Genomic DNA, 22,154 nt, shown 5'->3' with positions numbered 1-22,154 from the left:
GATATACAGTAGTCTTTAGTATTGGTTTGACAGTGTTTCCAGTCAAGGAGAAAAATGTAGGTGTTAGGGCTTTGTTCATTAATTCTATCTCCTAAACAGCTCTGAAAAGGGACCTACCTGCAGGGAGAGGTAGAATGGTTTGGAAAAGGATTCAAATTATACAAATGTAAAGCAAAGATCCTGAGCACTGCCCACCTGATTTCTGATCTTACAGACATGTCAGAGCTGTAGTTCTTTCTGTTTTTTATCAGAAATTTGAAAGACATCTATTTTGTGAAGACCAAGACATTCCTCTGCCTTGATGAGCACCAAACTGTTCAGCTCTGTCTCCTCCACAAAACCAGAGTTTTTTTCTGTTTCTCTTCCACAATTGACCCTGTTGGTAGGTGCCAGCAGCAGATAACTAATTTTTATGCTTCCTTATGCAGTACAAGCTAGAATTCCTTGAATTACTTGGGTTGATGGATTTCTCAGCTTTACCTGAGAGAATTTGAGTGATTCCTTCAGAGGTTTACCTCAGGGACAGCTTCGGTGACAGAGGTTTATTCCTTTCCTTGATGACCTTTTAGATAGCTTTGATTGGCTCAGTGTAAAGCAGGCAGGGAGGGAAAAGGTTTCTATGGTTATTCTAGCCACCCATCTGTCAGTCCTTCCCAGTAGCTTCAACTGCTTTAATTTCAACCACATTTGACAAGGCATGATGATGTTGTGTTTGACAAAGATACACCCTCCCACGAGTATCATGAAAATTGGTATCAGGGAAAGAACAATTTAAAGACTGATCATAATTACTGCAATTACATTTGTTGTTTTCTTAGTTGTTCGGGGCGGGGGAAAAAAGGGAATGGAAAAGAATAATTGAACCATTTACTCTAAATATCCATCTTTACCAACATTAATGTTGGCTACCAATATCAAATGACAAGGTTTCTACTCTCTGCTGGAAAGTAACATTTGAGAAACAGAAGAAAGTGTGCTAATGGGGGATAATAGCAGTGCTGGAAAGTCATTGCTTAATTAAAATGTTGCTTGTGTTAATTGGCATGACACATCAGAAAGCAAATAACACAAATACTTATTTGGTATACGGTGTAGATCTTCACCAGCATGATGTTTGGAAGGGAAAAACAAAATTTAAGACTCTCAAACTCTGTTCATCTATTTGGTGTGGCACAAAATGGAGAAGACAAATTGGAGATGATGTTTAACATCCAGCACAGAAGTTACAACACAACAGATTATTAAAGGCTATAGATGCAGATTAAAGTCATAGATGCAGAAGCCTGATTCAAGTGTGGACCTTGGTAAATGAGCAAAATGCAGGCATGGGTACCAAATATAGAATCAATTAATGCATAGTGGAAACAGCAATTGAGAAAATGTCAAGAGGAAACCTGTTGTCGGCAGAAACCCAAGGAGAATGGGCTTGTATAGATTAAGTTTTGAGTAATTCATAACAAGGTGAATTTCTTATGGTCATAGAATACAAAGAAACTGAAAATATGACCAACTGAGAAACTCAGCATCTTCATGGCAAATTAAGGTATGTGGCAAAACAAGCTACAAAGTTAGTAAAAAAGTAGTAGTAATAGATCAGCAAGGTGAGGTGGAGTCATCCAGATAATTTTTGTATTTTTCCAGTGCATTTATCAAAATGTTCACTTTGCTTGGGAGTGCTTACTACACATATTCCCTAGTTCCTGAGAGTCCAAAGTTATGATGCTCAAAAAACCCAAAATAAAGCAAGAAGTAGGGAAAAGGATATTTTCTTTCCCCCACGCGTTTTCCTCTTTAAATGTTTTTCGTCTTTATTATTTAGAAAGGCTTGACTTAAAAATGCATCTTGATTTTTACCTTAACAGTACTGTAAGAGAAAGAGGGATGATATTTTTCCCCAAAGACTTAAATGACCTGAGTTGGAACGTTACGTCAGTTGTAATGGAGAGATCTTTTTCTTACAAGTGTTTTTGCAGAGTTTGTTTTTATCTAATTTGTGTTAAAAAATACAAAGCAGCCATGATCTGAAATAATGTGGCTTAATGTATTTTGACAGCTTTCTTTTTCCCTCTCTGCTTCATGTAATCAGCTTCCTACTTTTTCTTCAGCCATCTACTGAGTCTTCCAAAACAATGATGAAATCTGTGATGTTAAAAAACCTCAAACCAAATAACAAAATTTTAAATAAAATGAAGACAACTTCTAAAAGTTCAATGAAAATGAATCCCCTCTATATCCTTTCTATACAGAAACAATGACAAGGTCAGAAACCCAGTTATCTTTCAACTTTCATCACTTAATTTCAGAACATCTAAATGAGAGATTTGATAGCATGTTTGTAAAAATTCCACTTTAAAATTAGCTTTATGACCCACTAATTTTAAAATTCTTATCAGCTCTATATGGAGAAGAGCAAATACTATTCTGTATGAGGTGATTGATCATAGAATTACAAATGGAATAGTCATGACGATTAGCAGAAGCTGGAATGGGAGATGGATAAGAGAAATTATACTGGAGAAGATACATACCATTACAAAAGAAAAAAGTCTCTGTACTAATTGCAGGGAGAAAGAGGTTGACAAGAGACTGGATAAAAAGAATACTAATTTACAAAGTTCTGCTTTCAGTTTCTGTTTTCCCACTTCACTCTCCATACTTTTTTTCTGATTTTCCATGTTTCTTTCCTTCCATTTGTCAGAGCAGAACTTGTTTTGCCATGTCTTGATCTAACATGAGTTAATGTTGCTCTTGCTACTTCTAGCAGGAGAGAAAAAAAACCCACAAACCTTTATCCAGCTTTCAATAAGAGAAAGTAATATTGCCCCAGGCCCAACATCAGTTAGACATTTTCTTTTCAACCAGTGTGTGATGCTGTAACTTTTCAGTAGATATTACTGCATTTTAAACCATTTAACAGATGTTAAAGAGTTGTTTTCTCTCAATATATTTCTCTTAGTACCTGCGAAACTGTTTAGACCAAGAATTTATTTTCAAAAATTATTCAGTCTCTATAGAGCATGCAGAATCACAAATTACTCATTCTTTTTCCCTGAACTAGGTTGATGAGCTGTTTCAACTGGAAAGAAACAGTAGTAAATAAATTCTGTAGCTCTTTAGTTCTGCTATTACAGAACAGGTGTGGACTTTGAGACAAATAATTCTTTGATGTTCTTCAACCATTTGTTGCTACCATCTGCCAGCATAGTATTAATACTGGACAAGACAAAGTTCCTGGGAGACCTTACAGCAAATTCTAAGACCTAAAGGGGGCCTGAAAGCTGGAGAGGGACATTTTACAAGGGCGTGGAGGGGTAGTTCCAGGGGAAGTGGCTTCAGAACAGAAGAGGGTTGGTTTAAATTTGATAATAAGAAGAAATTCTTTCCTGTGAGGGTGGAGAGGCACTGGCACAGGTTGCCCAGAGAAGCTGTGGATGCCCCATCCCTGAGAGTGTTCAAGGCCAGGTTGGATGTGTCTCTGAGCAACCTGATCTAGTGAAAGGTGTCCTTGTCTGTGTCAGGTGGGTGAAACTAGATGATTTTTAAGGTCCCTTCAAGCACAAGCCTTTGTGTGGTTCTATGAATATTTTCCACAATCTATCACTTAAAGAAAACCATCAGTGGGCTTGCAGCATCGAGAGCAAAGGCTGAGTGTCATTTTGCTGAACTTTGGGGCTGTCAACTGACATGTGCTGAGCAAGAGGCTCCTCTTTTTTTGGCTGGGGCGGAGGTGTCTTTGCAGTGCATGCCCAGAATGGTGCTGCAGCCTGCTTGCAGTGTGTGCCAGGATGGCTCCAGACTTACAGAAGGGCCACAGCACTATGCTCAGAAAGAGCTGACAGTACAGGAAAAAGACCTCGGGTAAACGGAGATAAAGCAGGTGTGACACAGTTACCTGCACCGAAGGCTTCTGTACAGCTGCCTTCTGCTCGGGAGAGGTGACATCTCTCCTGCCTCTCCAGCATCCCTGTCTTGTTCAGCTCTGTGGCAGGAATGCCCCAGCTCTCCCCTTCTAGTGTGCAGGGTTGCAGGTGGAGGGAAGGAGCACAGACAGGAAAAGGCAGCTGGATCCCAGTATGCAGGGGCAGGCTCCCGCTCTGCTCTTTGCACCAGTTTCATCCTCCCACTGACCTCTGTTGGGCCCTCAGTCCACCTTGATCACAGTCAGCCCCTCCACTCCTTCCTCTCTAGATTTGCACTTCCTGGCAGTGCTCCCTCCTTCTTCCCTTTACCCCTTCCCTGTTCAGGGGGACTGAGGACAAATGTATTCCATTCCAAGCCAGACCTTACAGCTGACAGTGCCTGGGTCTGTCAGCTGGGCTGTCACAGTGCTGCCTGGAACTTCCCTTTGCCAGAGAGACTTCTAGCCCTAAGAGGTTTACTTGGACCCCAGATATAAGAGGTTCCCAGCCTGGCAACAGGCAACTCACAAGTGGCCCATTAAGCCTTGCTCCTCTTGCTTGAGTACAGAAGTCGCCAGATCTCCATCTCTTGATTTGCTGGACTCAAGGCTGCCAGTCCTGTCCGTGGTAGTGCAGTCAGCAAGAGCTCAGTGAGTCCCAATACATGGATGTGCTTGTCAGGAAGACCAGTTAAGAGGCTCAGAGCCCTGAAAGCTGGTTTTTGTCATGCTCCTCATAGGCATGTCCTGCCTTCTCCTGAGGTCTGGCTGTGTCTGACCTCTGTGCTCACCTTTGTAACATGCAGTACAGGAATTCTTTTTCTTTTGAGTTCCCTGAGTTACAAGGAACTGTGACTCAAACAACAGCAGCTTTACTCGGTCTAATTAGGAGTATATGGGGGATGTTGTTAAGGCACTTGGTTCTGATGAAGAGAAATGTACTTTGGATGTGAAGGAAAAAATATCCCTTAGTTCTCTCAGAAATGGACTTTCCTGCACAACAGAAGTTGGAGATGTGAAGGTGTGGTGGACACCACAATATGCAAACAGCGTTGTCTTTCTGATGTTTTTCATATTGCAATGTTTAGCCTTTTTAGGGGACAAAATCAGGGTTTTTTTTTCATTTTGAATTTTAGCTGATGGAAGTCCTCAGGTTTCCCCACCCTTAAGTGCCTCCATGGCTCATGTAGACCTATGTAGGGTGGAGTGCAGCATCTCTCACCTGTCAGAAGATTTGTTTTGGGGAAGTGCAGGGATGAGCTCTCTATTAATGTGCTAGAGCTGCTAGAATGAGCAAGGGGCTTTGCATATGTCTGTGGAGGAGAAATTTGCTATAAAGATTAAAAAAAAAAAAGTTAAAATATCATGAAGGTAGAACCATTCACATTAAATCCAAACAGACTAGATCTTGCTGCATTGATCCCAGGAATAGATGATCATTTTGACAGCTACATTTCTTCACAGATTCTAGGGGGCTCAGGTTTAAGGACAGTACAATGGTTCCTCCATGACATGGGAGCAAATAACTAACCAGAATTTGAGGATGGCACACAGGCTGAAGAGAGAGTAAATTGCTGACTGCACAGAGCAGTCCATGTTACCTGGCTGACTACTTACATGTGCTTCTTAGCATTTAGTTTCACTTTTTCAATTTAATAATATTTAATTTTTTAATCTTAATAGCAGTTTATCATTTGCATTTTGTGTTATTGATATTTAAAATTTGAAGTGTAATGGCAGGTATTAAAAAGGTCTTTTATCTTGCTGAGGTTGGCAAAGCAAAGGCTCCAGCAGCTCTAAGCTGATCTCCAACCAATTCAAGCCATAACAGTGCAATGCCTTTTTAAGGGATGATGATTTAATATTGAAAGGGGATATTAAAGGAGTTGGTTCTTTCCCAGTCACACATCATGACTGGATGAATCTGTGCTTTAGCCAAGCATACATCATGCTTGAGAAAAACACAAGTGACTAGTCTTCACATGGAGAAAGCTGTGAGAAATATAATAGTTGATGAGGTACAGGTGGTCTGTACCACCACAAATGGAGTGTCTGATTTAAGTCTGTTGTGGCCTTAAACTCAATGATTCTCCTGCTCGTTTAGCTGAGTTGGTTTAAGACAGATAGAACAAATTGCAGTGGCCTTCAGAAGCCTGACCAGATGTGTTCCCACAGGAAACGAGGTGATTGCAGTAGACTGGAAGGGACTGAAAGATGTGGACCAAATCAATATGGACAGCACGAGTTCACTGCATGGCAGCAGCTTCCATCGACCTTCCACTGAGGTGAGTGCCTGGCCCAGAGCTACTTAGGCAGGGGGGTGAGAAAGTTTGAATTCTGAGTTCAGAAATGGGTGTTGTGCATCACTGAGGCATCATCTGTGAGAGGGCCAGAATGCTCCTGAGGATCATACTTAGGTAGTTTGGCTGGCTCTGAACAGATCTGAGTCACTCCCTTCGCAAGATTCATAGTGAGTAAGAATTTGCAAATGAAAGTGCTTTTCAACCAGTCATGATGGGAGTGGAACACAACATGAGAAAAACAGTGACAGTTCTGACAAGCTTGTAGGTCTGCATTCCTTGAATAAGGGATTCACATTGGAATGTCCAGCACTGTGTCTGTCCCAGCTTCTGCAGCACAGCCATGAAATCTTTTGAAGAAACACATTTGTCTGCATTTGAATTTTAGAGATGCATTCACTAGTAACTCACAGACAACTGACTTACCATGCAGTATTTTAAGGGCTGGTTCATTGAATTACTGCAGCTTCTGCATTCTTAGATACCTGAATTTTCAGCTTTGTAAGGTTCAGAGTATGCAATGATGATTAATAGAAAGATAAAATCTATTTTAAATGCATAATATTTGAAGAATCACAAATAATGTTCACAGATAAGCTTAACAAATAACATGCAGTTTGCAAAATCTTTAAAAATGTTCATAGGTGTATATAAATATATAGGTATTTTTATTTTGTTTGTGTACCTTGCTGGCTTGGAAAGTAACTTCAAAACATTTAGAGTTTCCTGGCAGAAATTGTTGGGCCTAATCTTGTATGGAGAATTCAGTCAAATCAGAGCAGATCTAAAAGTCAATGAGCATAAACCACACCTCAGTGAACATTTTGAGTTGTATGAATGGATACCATAGGTGTTGCATTAATCATCTAAATTTTCCTGAGTGTCTCCATCCCCAAAGCCAAGATGCTGAGATGAGTCCTCCCAGCTGAAGGAAACACACTCTGAATTGGTACTGTGATGGCTGATGTGGGAAATGTTTCTGTCTCACAAGGGGCGAGTGAGTCAGAATGGACAAACCAAAACACTGCAGGAGAAAATAATTTCAGCAGAATTGAGTTGCTTGCTGTAGGACATTCAGAATATAAAGGTGGTGTAGCTCCTCCTTGTGTTAACCTCTAAGTGGTGCAACCCACACTTAGGAGCAGAGCCTTGTGAAAAAGTGCTTTTCTCTTTCCTACTGTCACCCTGTTCACTGTTTCACCTTCAAACACCGTGACACTTACAGGCACCATAATCACCAGCAGGCAATGAAACCAACTTGAAAGACTCAAGTTTTTTATAACATACCAGATAAAGTAGTGCCTGTTGATTGTGGCAAACTACTGGAGTTGCTTGGCTGCTTGCAAGTTGTTTGTTACACTGATGTGGTGACTTTCTCTGCTTTCTTTAGCAAACACGGACAGATTTCTCCTGGGATGGTATCAATGTGAGTATGCACTGCGTCACTTTTCAAATTTCCAGTCATAGGAAGACCAGGATTTGTCTGACATTGGATACGATGGAGGCCAGCATGAGAACATGGCTGAAAGTCTTTAGTGCTGCTGAAATTCTGGGAGCTGTCTCCAGTTCAGAGGATGATGATAGATTTTTATTTGCTTCTGAGTCTTTTGCTGTCTAGCAGGTATTTTGATCTGTAGGTGGCTGTTGAATTGCTTTCATCCTTTTGGGGACAAATGTGTGCCATTTCATATGTTCTGTTTTTGAGATTTCTGGGCACTGCTACATAAGAAAGGTGTCTGTGCAGCATATTTTAAAAAATAGTAGTCCTTGATTAGAGTATAATTTGATCTTCTCCAGGAGTTTGGGAGAAATGTCTCCATCATTTTCAGTTGCACACAGAAGTAACAGAATTGTTTATGTTTCCTAGGGTAGGTGGTGAGTACTAGTTAACTTCAGTTAAAAAGCAGATGAGAAACAAGCAAACATTTTAATTACACATGTTCCTTTTGCTCTTAATACCTGTGACATGAAAAAATTTTTTTTTTTCTTTTCCACTAATGCAGAAACAGCATCCTGAAAAAGGAATAATGCATATTTGCTCTACTGGACATTTTAAAGGGTACTTAGAAAATATTTTCACATAAGTTTATTTTATAGTTTTGGACACTTGGAAGGACAGGATTAGCAGCTCCATTTTGAGTAGTATAAGTGTTTTCAAACTCTAGATTCTTTAAAATTTTTAAAATACCTGTAGCTTTCTTTTTTACTGTGATTTGAAAGCACGTGGGACACTGAATATATTTTTAACTAATTCTCACCTCTTCCGCTGGGGCACTTATGACTTGGGATCTTTTGCCTAGGATCAGTTACAGAAACAAATTGTGTTGGAAAATAATGGTGCATGCAGCAACTGTCTGGAAGAAATTTGTTTTTTTTTTTTCCCTCACTGCACCTATGTCTAGCTGAAAGCAAAGTACACAAGGTCGTGTTTCCTTAGAGAAAGTAGAAGACAGTTTCCGTACTTGCAGTTTCCCGTTTTCCAACCCATGCGGAATCCATGGAGCTCTTTCATGAGGCAGCTCTTACCCAGTGTAATTCCATAGATCGTCTTTGTTACCGAAGCTGGATCATTAATTTCCTTCCCTTCCCATTCATTCCTGCCTTCATGTCACAGCTCTTCAACCTTGCAGTAGTGGGAGCCCTCTGCAATTTACTTTCTTTTTTTGATGGGTTCCGTGAGGCAGCTCACAGCACAGCCCCCAGGCTGTTGGAATAAGTGGGTGGATACTGAGCAGGAGCACCCAGGCAGGAATGACCAGTGGAGGCATAGATGGACTTTCTCCAGCAAGCTTCATCATCAAAGGAAATGCATCATGGAACAAGGGCTGTGCTCTCACTTTTGACTGTTCTTCCTGTACTTTCTGATTTCTTCAGCTCACGTTACACATGGCATGTTCCTGTCTCCACAGTTACAGGATGCCTTAGCTGCTGCATTTACACTCAGTTTCCAGAAAAATTCACCTCTCATATTTTGGCAACTGACTGGAATTATACACAGTGCGAGATCTTTACAATGCCTTCCATTGCCTCCAATTATTTCACTGCCCAGTTACTGCTCCACTCACTTTTGTGAGGTCTGCGCCTATGTACAAGTGTTTGTTTTGTGTCAGGATTAAAAATTTCCAGTGTCATAGTTACTACTTTTGAGTATCCTTGGGTTTGAAACATTCTGGCCTTGATTTTCAGAGAGGTTGAAATGAAGAGCAGAAGCAATGTTTATTTAGCCCTTGTGAAAGTTAAGCCTCATATGCAATGCCTGGCATCTCTGAAGAAGTCTGATGAATTCATCTTGAGAGATTATTTTTGTGATGATGTTTGTGACGGCTGCCTGTCCCAATAGTGCCCTTTCCTTGTTATTCAAGGACTGAAGATAAAAATAGAAAAGACAGTCAAGAAAATTAAACAGAGCTGTAGACTAAATTTCTTTACAGATGTAGGTGCTTGAAACAGGACCCATCACTGATATAGTCATGATAATTTTATAAGATGACTTTTATATAAGACTATATAAGAAGAAAAAAATCTCAAAGTAACAAAAAATTGGTGGTGTGATGCATATATGATACATTACTGTGGCTTGCCTGTTGCACTGACAGCGCTGCAAGACACCTGAATTGTCCAACAGCCATGTCTTGCATCTCTAACAAAGAGGTGGGAATGGTGCAGTGTGTCTGTGGAAGACTGGCAGCTGCAACCGGGAGGCTTCTCACAGCCTCTTTCTGCCTCTCCCTCTGGCCTTGCCTCAGTCATTCCCAGTGCTGTGCAATATCCAGTCCTGGTTAAATAGCCTCTAATTTTTCTTTCCTTGTTTTGTTCTTACTGCTTGCTTCTGCTCCTCATCTTCCAACTACCTACTGTTTTCTCACTTCAGTTCACTTCCTTTTCTCCTTCCTGTATATCATTTCTTCATATTCTCTCTCTTTTCAGCTCTCCATGGAAGATACGACCTCCATCCTTCCCAAGCTGAAACGCAACTCCAATGCTTATGGGATTGGGGCTTTGGCTAAATCATCTTTCTCTGGTGAGGTCCTCAGAATTTGACTTTATCCTTGGCAGCTTCTCTCCACAGGCCTTTGTGCCTCTTCCCATATCTCTCTCTTTCACTCTCACAACTGCTCCTTTCTGGCTTTCGCCTTTTCATGGCCTTAGAGGAGTCTCCACCACCGTGGTTCTAAATACAGAAATCTCACAGTTGTTGCCCTTTTAAAGAACAGATTTGTCTTACTCCTGTTGGCTTCTCACTGTGCACCCCTGCTCAGACATCTTCAATTGCTTCCCCTCAGTCTTGGGTTTAATCCCATTTTCTGTTTCTTAGTTTGTTCACTTCCAGGCTTCATCCTTCATGCCCAGCTCTATCCTAAATGGATTCTAGGCAAGGAAGGAAATGGTCTTTCATATTTGGGGTTCCCCTTTTTCCCCCTTCTGAGAGTTTGTCCAGGGAAAGATGGAGAAACTCCCCTGGAGAGTGATGCAGTGAAAGATGGGAGTCACCCAGCCCTAGTCACGCATCCTGTCAGGAAAGGAGGGGAGAAGCTCCGCTTCTAAGAGAGGTAAAAGGCATGGCTGAAAACGCCGGAGCTGTGTAATAGCCCTCCCTTGCTTCCCAATGTCTGGCCCCTTAGGGATATCTCGCAGCATGAAGGACCACGTGACGAAGCCGACGGCGATGGGCCAGGGCCGCGTGGCTCACATGATCGAGTGGCAGGGCTGGGGCAAGGCCCACAGCCAGCAGCAGCAGCACACGCACGAGACCGCGCGCAAGGACGCCGACGCCTACTCGGACCTCAGCGACGGCGAGAAGGAGGCACGCTTCCTCGCAGGTAGCGATGACTTCTTTCTGGCCTTCTTTCTGGGTTGGGGTGTCCCACGGCGCAATCCCTGAGAGATTCCAAAATGCAGGAGCTTGAGAAAAGCACTCAGGAGAGGCTGTGGGTGGTGCAGGTGGCTGAAGTAGAGAGAGACTTTGATGGTTGGGATATTGCCGGTGGAATGCAAGGTGGAGAGGCTGGGGGCCAGTTGTGGGTGGTAGGTGTTGCTTAGATAGGACCAGAGTGGGACAGTGTGACCAAAAGATGGGTCAAGGATGATGGTGAGAAGTGGAGACTTTAACCCATCTTTGCTTCCCTTCCCTGTCTCCTTTGGCACAGGGGTGATGGAGCAATTTGCTATTTCTGAAGCGACTCTCATGGCCTGGTCCTCCATGGATGGTGAGGATGTGAGTGTAAACTCAAATCAGGACAACCCAGCAGGCAACTACTCTGAGAACTATCAGGAGCTGATGGAGAGCCAAGGTGAGCTCCAGTGCTTCTTGCTGATTTTAAGACACCCCCTTCCTGCTCTGGTTGTCATGTTGCTCTCTTTTGCTCTACCCTGTTTTATTCTGAAGCCCCAGTCAGATTTGCTAGAGTCATCCCTGTATGTGGAGCTGTCCAAGGAATCTAATGTTAGCAGAGAGTTTCCAAAGCCCAGTTCCTTTTGCCTTTTTAGAGCACAGCTGTGGAAAGCTACCAGCTCTTGCAGTCAGTTGTGGGTATCAAGGTCACCTGCCAACTGCCCAGAGCTGTGTTTTCTCTTTGCCCTCCTTCCCTCTGTAGGATTCACCCACCCTGTGCGGTACAATGCCATGCACAGGCACACAGGCTACATGGATGAGCCAGCCTGGTCTAGGGAGAGTGTCTAACTGTGTGTTGTTTGCCTCCTTTGCTTGCAGAGCACATGGCCCAGACGCAGTATGACAGCTGGCCTCATTCCTACGTCTCGCAGGGCATGTATTGCTTAGGTTCATCCGACGCCTGGGAGGCCAGTGACCAGTCCCTCATCGCCTCCCCAGCAACCGGCTCCTACCTAGGCCAGAATTTTGATGAGTCCCAGACAAACCTTCAGGAAAGCATTTTGCTTCAGAGCAGCTTCCTCCAGCAGCAGCAGCTGCAGCAACAGCGGCAGGAGCAGAACTTCATCCAGAGCACGGGGCTGGTCCACGTGTGGCCCCTGCAGACTGCTCAGGGTGGGGGTGGAGCTGAGTCCAGCACGTACATGGAGGACCACATTGAGGATGAAGGGAACCCAAGGCTGGAGAAGGCTCCTCTCCTAAACAAGAAGCCATCTCCAGAGGAGGATGATGCAGTGTGCCGGGACCTGGAATCTTTGTCTCCTCGAGAGGAGATGGAACATGCTGCACTGAGCCGCAAAGTCTCAGATGTCACCTCCTCTGGGGTGCAGTCCTTTGATGAGGAAGAGGGAGAAACAAACAACTGATGCTTTCTGTGAAGTTCTCATCATTGCTGAACAAAGAGAGGGGTGGCAAGGAATGCAGTTACAGGGATTCTTCTCTCCAGCTCCCCATATTTCCAAGCAGACATACCTTCCATTCCTGACATTTAATTATTTTTTTAAACAAGGAAAATCTCAAAGTGATTGACACATAAAAACCTTTACTTCCCCTCCCTCATGGACACAAATTTTGGATTTTGATTGCTCTGGGCAACATGTGATGTGCTTGGAGAGATCTGGATTGGTAAATAATTTCTAAACCTTTTTAATACAAAGTATTGGCTGTGGATACAAACTCTTCTGGTACTGGGAATGTGGCTGATGAGACAGGCTTGGTGTAGGGAGCAGCTTTGTGGCTAGGATTCATCTTGGCAGAATGGATGTTGCTCTGTGGACATGGCCCCCTTCTATTTTGTAAAATATATGAATATAAACTGGTTTAAAATGAAGATGTGGCTTTGCAGATCTAGATTGCACCAGCATTGAGATTGTGGCTGATGCAGAGTGGCTGATGCAGGCCATGAAGGATGTGCTGTGTAACCAGATCCTCAGCAGCACCTTGATACAAAGCTGTAGGTTTGATGGATACAAACTGTGCTCCCAGGGCCCAGGCTGTGCTGCCAGTGTGGCTCTGCTGTGGCATGGAAGAATGAGTCCAGATACGAATCTAACCCTGCTTTCAGATATTCATGCTTTGGTCTCTTTCATTTATTTGTTTCTCTCTTTGACATTTCTGCTTTCCCAGGAGCTGGCAAGAGTGGTGTGTCCTTTTGGCAGTGGGCACTGGAAGCCAGTGGAAAGGACATTTTCAGCTACGGAGACAGTAATAAAAAGCTGACTCTTGCAGGGGGTTTGAGGACATGCCCATCTTGGTGCTGCTGCTGTGTCCTTCTGTCTTTTCCTTGCCAGCAGAATGGGGAGACCCAGAGAGTAGGCAGCAGGTCCAGGAACAGTGCGTACAGCTATGAGATCACAGATACCTGGTTTACATTAGAGTTTTCAGTTTTTTGTGCTTTTTTTTTTTTAACCTTTTTATATGCTGGATAAGTGTTCATAACAAAGCAGTTAGTAATGGGAAAGGTCTGTACTCCAGTCATGACTTAACAGAAATACTGCACCTTTCCCATTTCTGCCACTCCTGCAGTGCCAAATATAGCTGGATGAAAAGGGACGAGAGGAAATGTTTTCCTTCTATTTGTCTTTTTCTTCTTCCTGACTATGTTTTCTTCTTTTGTTTTCCTATCCCCAAGCACTATAAATAATGCTCAGTACTTGATCTGTTTGTTTTTCCCTCCCATCTCTTTTTTAGGTGTGGAGAAAGCTGATTTCAGGAGTTTCCCCTGTTTGTACGGGTTATATATTTTTTGTTTAAAAAAAACCATGATTCTCTGATTAGGGGGAATTTTGTCTCTTGCAATTCCTCGCCATTTTTTTACAGACCTCCGTTTGGGAGGGAGAGGTTTTGAAAGGAAATTGTTTCACTTTCAGCTGTCACCAGAAAATAAACAGGGACAAAACCAAAAATTGCATAAGGTTATTGATTTTGCTGGAGGACTGAACAGAACCAGCAGAGATTACCCAAGTGCTGAGTTTTAATTGCAAGACCTCTTGCAAGGAAGCATCAGCAGAGCATGGGTGTAGATCAGATGCTGGATCTGATGAGCTAGAGAAAGGAATTTGCCTGGACACTGCCATACTGTTCCAGGAGCAACTCTTTCTCACTTACTCTGACTCATATTTGCTCTGTTTAATTCATGATACATTTGTCTCTTCTTTGCCTCCTCTTCAGGCTGGGTGTGTTTTTTGGATGACAGGAGAGTGATACATGCTTCTTTCCTGCTTCAGGTTCAGTTCCTGCATATTTTCAGGGAAGAATGTCTAAGGCGAACAAAATGTGACTGAAGGAATATCATCAAGTCTCAGAGTTTAGACAGCTCCTGGCAAGCAAAGCAAATGATGTCCAGGAATTGTGAAAAGTAGGAATGGGACTCTCAGGAAGAACTTTACCCCAGTCAGCTTTTTCCCACTGACACAGGCAGCTGCAAAAAGAGGGACTCCTTCTTCTATGCCCAGGTCTTTCCAGTCAAGTCCACTTCAAGCAGATCTGTCTTCCCTCTCCATTGCACCTCTAAATGAAAGACCTCTGGGATGTTTAAGTAAGACTGGTAATTTGGTGTAGGTAAGAGAAAAAAGTTTTTGTGACCCATCTTTTTTTACGTGTTTGCTTGGTCTTGCTTCTGTCTTTCTAAGGGGGGTTGCTCTTCTCCTGAGTGATGAGCTTTCAATATCTCTTCAAAGATGTTTACACATTCAGGTGCTAACCTCCCCTGGGCAGCAAGGCTTGATAAAAATGATCTCCTATAGTTCTTGCAGGGCCAGTGGTAGCTCATTGTCCTGATCTGGCTTGGGTCCAGCTGTGGAGCAGGGCCTGGGAAATCACACTAGCCAGAAAAGGGAGATGGGGCAAGTGCCAGGAGCCACTTCAGCAGATGAGTAAATGAGTAGGTTTAAAGCTATTTTTATTTCCTTTTTAAAAGGTCTTCAGGGAAACAAAAATGGTTGGGTGTGTACCTTTGTGGGAGATTGGGGTGGCTTTTTGTTTCTTTCTCCAAACGATTTTGTTCCCATGTGCCTCTCCAGGACCAATCTGGATGTTTACAGTAACTTTCAGAGTAGCTTCTAATGATCCCTTTGTGTTGTTTACAGGACTGGGACAAATGGGTCAACTTGTCCAGGGCTTCTTTTTCTTTAATATGGACATGTGGTACATTTACTAAGATGTCTGATTGATGTCTAAAATATATACCTTATCTCCATGGAAAGCAGTGACAGGGAGTTATCTACATAAGGAAAAGGGTGAAAAAATATGACCATATAGAAAATTCTGTGGAGTCCAATAGGAAGAGAAAATCTGTAGATTCTTCTAGCCTCTGTGGAATCGGGATAAAGAATTATACCCTGCTGTATAGTTCCATAACCTGCTGTCTTAGAAACCTGTAGAGAGCCTCATTCTCTGTGAATGCAGACTGGTTTGAACACTACTCTATGTAAAAACCTTCCAGCTTACTAAATTCTGTATTTTTTTCATAAATGTCTTAACATTCTGTGAATAATAAAATTTCAGCCTTTTCCTAAAAGAAAGAAAAAGGCTATTTTCCATACCTCTCCACAATCCAAAAGAGCTAATTGCTAGGAGTCTGACTAGAGAGAGCAGATCTTCCTGCCCACACTTGCCACCTGAGTGAGCAGCCTGAGCTGAACTGGAAAGGCAGTTTGAATCTCTTTGAAAGTGGAAAATTGTTTGTATAATCTGGCCTTTTCTTACATAATAAGCATGCTGCCTGTGTGTATCCAATACCAGAGAGAGAGACCTGGAACCTACTGTACATTTCCCAGAAAAGCTCTTATTATATAGATACACCTATTCAAGCATATGGGAGGCACAGGTGCTCTGTGAGCAAAATTTGGCCTGCAGTCCCTTTATCCTGGTGAGGAGGGATGAGTTGGAGAGAGTCCAGCCAAATAGTCAGAGCCCAAATTGTGTTTGTGAGGCTGTAAATAAGAAGGAAAGGTGAGCTCAGTATCCCTGATCTGCAGTTACTAAGAAACTGAACTCTGCTGTTTGTTTCCACAAACCCATTATGAAGCAAAGCTGCACTACAGAAATTCTGGATATTCTTGAAGTAGTGGAGGTAGAAGATTCCCATCTTTTTGCCAAGACTTTGTCTTCAGTAGGAACTTTTTGAAATTACTGTGCTAAACATGAAATAAGGCTTAACCAGAAGTGACCCTAATTTAAAATCTTCTACTGCAAGAAAATTCTCTCTTGTTCCTTCTCCCATGATTGCTCAGACCTGATTAGTTACACTATTTCATAAGCTTTTCTTTTATATAAATCTGAAGCTTTCTTTACAAGCCTTCTGGATTCTCTTCAATTCCATTACCTCAGGCTCTGGGACAGAGAAGGTAATCTGCTTCTTCCAGTTTCTGTGCCTCTAAATCGTCATCTTCTTTTGGAAAGCTGCTGAAAAGTCATCCACTTGCTTTCCCCCTTAAAAAATGGTAACCCCACCTTTCAGGACAGGCTTGCTGCAGAGAACAGAGTTTAGCCATGCTTCTAAGCTGATCCAGTGGTGAGCTGCTTGGAAGGAAGAGGAACTCTGCTCTGACCATGCTCACCTCCCACAGCCTTTGGGCAGGTGCTGATGCACAGCTGGCCCCCATGAAGCCAGGGACTTTACCCTGCTATAAAAGTGAAGATGGAAGAGCTATGAGCATAGGGACAAAGAGTGCTGTTCTCAGCAGCTGGCCTTCCTTTCTATCAGGTTGGAGAAACTGGGAAAGTGCACTTTGAAACGGCATCTTCGTGATGAGTCACAAGCTGCTCACAGGAGCTGTCCTGCCTGCCTCCTCTCTTCCACCACCACCAGCTCTGTACTTCTACTGCCTAAAAAGCACCAGCACTAACGCTCATTTGGCCACTCAGGAACTGGCCCCATTGAAAACTAACCCAGTCCCCTACTTAAATAAAGGTTTCAGGGGGGTGAACTCTTCATATTGCTTCTCTTGGTGAGGCAGGCATCACAGAGGGCTGGTGAAACGTGTAGATGGTCATGTGGAAGACTGGTTGCAGATGCAACTTAAATTGGCTTAAGCTGATTGTGATTTGTCTGTCTGAAAAGAATAAGACCCACTAGGGTACCAGGAAGGACATTATTCCCCATTTTCTTCCTTAGTGTTTTCCTTGGAATTTTTAGTATGCTCTTACTCGATTTGGTCTTTGTTATTTATGCCCTGTTGTTTCCCTCACTGTTCCCTTCCACAGGCCCCTTTGAGGTAAACCCTGGAAATTGGGCAGGAGGACATGACTGACGTGATATATGCATGAAATTAATAAAATTAACATGCACAAATTGTGTATACACTCAGTGATTAAACTCCATGGCAGCTAAAGATACTGATAAGTCTTATCCTGTAATTGCAAGAGGGAAGACTTGTTTAAGAGTGAAGCATAGCTGTTGGAAGGGATATTTATCCCTATTTTCAGGCCAGTTCCAGTCGAATGTGAGATACAGAAGAGTACTTTACTCCTAGGCAGAGCCTGTGCATGCTGTACTGTGTACAGCAGCAATGAAAAATGGTAGTTGTAGCCCAGGAAAAGAGAACTGGAGAAGGAAAATCATCTCTCTGACAGAGGTAGGAGGTGTTGTGGTGAGACAAGGTTGTGTGCAATAGTACAGGGCTATGCACCTCTGTGTGTGGCAGAGAGGGAAAGACATGGAGAGAAAGGCTTGGAAAAAGGTCAAGAAAAGCTTAATGTCTTTTGTTTGCATAACACAGTTAAGAAGCTTCATGGCAGACTCCCAGCAGAGTGGACTGAGGTACAGAATTGCTATAGAAGCTGTAGGTCCAGGATTGTTGCAGTTTATGGTACTCCTTAATCCAAGCCACACTTTTTTTTTAAGGCAGTGAAAGAGCCCTCCCTGAATTTGGGTACCTGCTAGCTTCTTTTTCATTGTCTTCAAAAAACAGTTCACAGTGTGCTTAGTTCTTCAGGGAAATCGTATGAGAAATACATAAAATAAGAACTTACTCCTTGCCCAAGTGAAATTAGTGTGAGTTCTGATCTCACTGGAAAGCCAAAATACTAAATTCAGCTTAGTTTGCCTTAACTGCTGTATTGATAATTGCCTAGAAGGAGAAGCAAACTCAGATAACCTGCCTCTAAATGCTATAAAAAACAGAGCAACATTGGCAAAGTCTAAGCTCTTCCTTCTGATTTCTCCCAGGTGGATTTTCTGATGTTACTTGTTCAGACAACTCTGGCATATCTTTTAAACTGTTTGACTTTTTCTAAAAGAAAAAAGAAAAGAAAGGAAAGAAAAAAAATAATTCCAATACAGAGATTATCAGCAGCTTACAGCTAGAAAAATGTAAATAAGTAATACTTTCATCTTTGATTTTCCTCCCCTGTAGCAATCTGACAGGGAAAGATTTCTATGCCATGGCTCAGGGAAAGGAAAAATAAACAGGGAAAACGTGAGTAAAATGGTGCCTATTAGAACTAAATGTATGTGTAGGACAGCCTACAGTCATTAAAGCACAGTCTCAAATACGATTGCAAGCTGTAAAGTCAATGTCAGGTGCCTCTTTTGTACCATAGGCTTTTCCCAGGCTTAGTAGTAGTGAACCTGTGCAGAAGCAGAAGAGCTGCACTTCTGTGCCAGATCAGTGCCTCTCTCTGTCTCAGAATATGTCATGGAGCCTGGGGGCACTGTGCTCTCTCAGCAGCACAACCAGCTCCATGGATTGACTGGGGTCAGGCATGAGGGTTACGATGTTAACAAATGGACATGGAAGATATGCACTTGCAACATCAGGGTCTGTTTACATCCTTGCACTGACATTTTTCCCCAGCATAGACAGACCAAAGTGTTATTTTTTCCTTGGAAATGAAGTGAAGCTCTATGATTGTCAGTGTTGGTCTGCACAAAAGAAAAGAAATATGTGATGTATTTTTCAAGTGCAGATACCCATTGTTGGAAGAAGAAAATTTTAGTCAGGCTGTGATTCTGAGAAAGAGCATGTTTACTGAAACTGTAAAGACTTGTTCAAGAATGTTTTCAGTGCAGATACCACAGAATGACAGAATGGTTGGAAGGGACCTTAAAGATCATCAAGTCCAACCCCTCTGCCATGGGCAGGACATACCTACTGATGTGTAGTAGCTGCTGTCTTCTGGGAAGAGAGGGGTTGCAGTGTTCTGTGGAAAGAATGCTCCTGCTAGGATCTTCCTCATCTTCTTCAGCTGGGGACATTTTAAATGCCCTCTGAAACCTAGTCTTGTTTTTGCTTTCCCATAAGGGATCAAATGCCCATGCTTGCAAGACAAAAACATCTACAAAGGCTTTTCTCCATTATGGAAACAAGATTGTGCATCAAGATTTGCTTCTAATAAGATAAAGGCATGTAGTCCAGATTCATTGGCCTTCTGGATTCATTTTCATTGGGCATGGAAATCCAGTCATGATTGGATCGGAGGCCACAAGGTTAAGAACCCTCTTCCAGAGCTCTGCCATGTTCCCATGAGGCAAGTGTAGGTCGACTTCCCTTCTTTTCAGATACTGCATGCTTGAGCAATGTAGCAAGCCAAAAGCTCTTTTGCAGGTATATATTCTTGTTTGGCTTTAATTTTTCTTCTCTGATTTGTGGATGTTGTGCATGATTGGAGGTCTCTGGGAATCCCTACACTATCAAACTGGAACTCAAAAGTAATTTTACAGGGAACAAGATTTCTCTTGTTTCAGCTCTTTTCAGACGTGGGTGGGTACAGGCAGAGGATTTGGGAGGTACAACGGTGGTGGATGGGAGTCTCAGGGGTGGCATGTGGAATGGATTCCTGAAGCATGTGTAAAAATAACTAAAGGCTCAGATCTTCAAATGTTGTATTCTCAGTATCTGAAACTACTTTAGCATAAGCATATGGGACAATGGAGATTGCTGCAAAGCAGTTTTCCAGGGCTTCCCCCAAGCCTGTACATGTTTTCTGTAGCGGGGAGGCTGCATGGTGATAATGTGTATCCTTTCGAGCTAGTGTTCACAGAGGTGCATTGATTTTTGGGGAGAAAGTACTGAATGGAAGTAAAACAAAAAGGGAAAGGGACCCACTGCTGAAAGCTTTCATCCTTACATTGTCCCACACTAGCCCTTAATAACTAAAATGAGTCTGATTTGCCTTTGGTCTTCCAGCTCCAAAACATGTTTGCCTGAAAATTTTTGTTGGATATACTTCGCATGTTTTGATAATGTGACTTATGAGATAAACACTTCTACAAAGCTATATATAAATACATCCATGTGCAACCACCTGCATACACGTGCACCCATTACATATAGACTTAGAGAACTATATGGCACTACACACCTCCATGCCTGTACGTGGCAGCAACCACAGTAAAGGAGGGGAGGTAGCTCAAAATAGCATGTACAGTCCTTTATGGAGTTGTTATTAAACAGAATGTGGTCTTGCCCTCCTGGCTGGTGGAAGTGTTTTATTTCTGTGGGACTGGTTCCAGGGGAGTTGCGTCTGAGGAAGGAGGATCCTAGGAAGAGGGGGTGGGTTTCAAGGAGATAGTCTGATGGAGCGCATTGAAAAGGATCCATGGTGGCTTGGAGAAGAACCCCAGAGTAGGAAGTATCTGGTTTCTCATTAAGAAAGAACATCACATGTTTGACTTTATAGGGCTAAAATCTGATGTGTGTCTGTGACTACCAGGACATGAATCCTAGGCCAGATTTGAGGATAGAAAGCATCACATCAACACAATCCTCTAATTTAGCACAGAGTGAGTTTTCCTGTTCTACTGAATAAGCATTTTCCAGGTGATACATACAAATTTTGTCCCAATGTTGGTAAGATGCAGACACATCTGGCTCAGAGTTGGACAGAAATTTCACAACAGCCCATTAGGACAGAGAAAGGTGTCTGATGCTTAGGTTGTAAAAGGCACTGACATTGGGTAGCACAACTCTGGGTTCATATTTCAGTTTTAAATGCTTCTCAGCCTGCTGTCCTCATAGCAGACTGGGGAATCGGTCGACCCAGAGGGAAGGAATCTCTGCACTTCCAACATTATTTTGTCATCTGCTTCTGATGCAGAACATTAGGCAGATCCAGTAGCTTGTTTGCCATAGTTTGCCATAAAAGGTATTATTTCCTTGTCAAGATACTTGTGCTTTTCAGATTCTCTTTCTTCCAGGAGCTAAGCAGTGCCTCTTGCCCTGCTTAAGGCATAGCATATTTTACAACCAGGGCTATTGCACTGATTTTTGCTTTCTGTGTTCTGTTTGAATTCAATTTGCTTCTTTCCAGTTTACCTGCTTTTGCTACCGAATAGATTGCCACCCACCGCTTGGTATGTATGTCTGCATAACTGTGTTCATAGAATTAATCGTGACTTGCATAAGACACACTTACTTAACTGCTTTAGGGTTTTGTTTGTTGTTTTTTGAGGGTTTAAAAAAATTATTTTTGTAAATCCTTGTAAGTCTTCCCTGTATTCTCTCCTGGTGTTGTGTGTGGTTTTTGTTTGTTTTGGTTTTTTGTTGTTGATGTTATTATGTTGTGGTATTTGTGGTTTGTTGTTTTTCCAAATGGCCTCTAAACTACTTTCTTTTTGAAATGTAGTGTGTCAAAGGAAATCAGTTATTCCACATATGTTTAAGACTTGAGTCCCTGGGAAAACAAAATGTCTCTGGTCCTGGAAGTCATACCTCTGCATAGGAAAAATGTCTTTTTTTCTTAATTTCACATTATGCTGCAAAGATGCTGTCTAGCTGCTGAATGTTTCACCTAAAAGAATTCTTTTGTCATCATACTAGATTTGACTTCCCTCAGTTAATTTCATCTTCTCTGGATTTAGCTGCTTAGCCCCGGCATGAACCTTATTCTGTGGTATCTGCCTGAGGCTCTCATCTCCACTTTCTGCTTATTTCTTTGTTTAGACTAGATGGCAAACCTGCCATATGTTTCTCTCACATTGCTGTTTTACAATACCTCATATGTTACTTCTAAGTGATTAATGAGAAAGGTAACTAAAAAGGGCATAAGAGCATTCTTGCTGTACACCTCACTGGATCTGCACTTTGCCAGCTGCAAGGGTACTTTCTACACAGTTCCTCAGATC

General features: G+C 42.4%; 1 protein-coding gene across 6 annotated transcripts in view; it reads left to right on the top strand.

Moving 5' to 3' along the window:
* The window catches only part of FAM131B (family with sequence similarity 131 member B), a 32,546-nt gene extending 12,045 nt beyond the window's left edge, over window positions 1-20,501 (top strand). For 2 of the 6 annotated variants that reach the window (XM_068182897.1, XM_068182901.1), the window contains exons 2-7: window positions 6,074-6,183; window positions 7,589-7,624; window positions 10,126-10,220; window positions 10,813-11,018; window positions 11,346-11,489; window positions 11,909-20,501. In XM_068182897.1, coding sequence (XP_068038998.1) covers window positions 6,074-6,183; window positions 7,589-7,624; window positions 10,126-10,220; window positions 10,813-11,018; window positions 11,346-11,489; window positions 11,909-12,453 — 1,136 coding nt within the window. In that variant the 3' untranslated portion in view covers window positions 12,454-20,501. The remainder of the gene's footprint in view (window positions 1-6,073; window positions 6,184-7,588; window positions 7,625-10,125; window positions 10,221-10,812; window positions 11,019-11,345; window positions 11,490-11,908) is intronic. The other 4 variants (XR_010996671.1, XM_068182898.1, XM_068182900.1 and 1 more) reach the window with 4 other exon arrangements.
* Window positions 20,502-22,154: the final 1,653 nt, after the last annotated feature.

This window comes from Anomalospiza imberbis, chromosome 2, assembly GCF_031753505.1.
Source record: "Anomalospiza imberbis isolate Cuckoo-Finch-1a 21T00152 chromosome 2, ASM3175350v1, whole genome shotgun sequence".
NCBI lineage: Eukaryota > Metazoa > Chordata > Aves > Passeriformes > Viduidae > Anomalospiza > Anomalospiza imberbis.
This window is presented reverse-complemented; position numbering and strand designations above follow the sequence as displayed.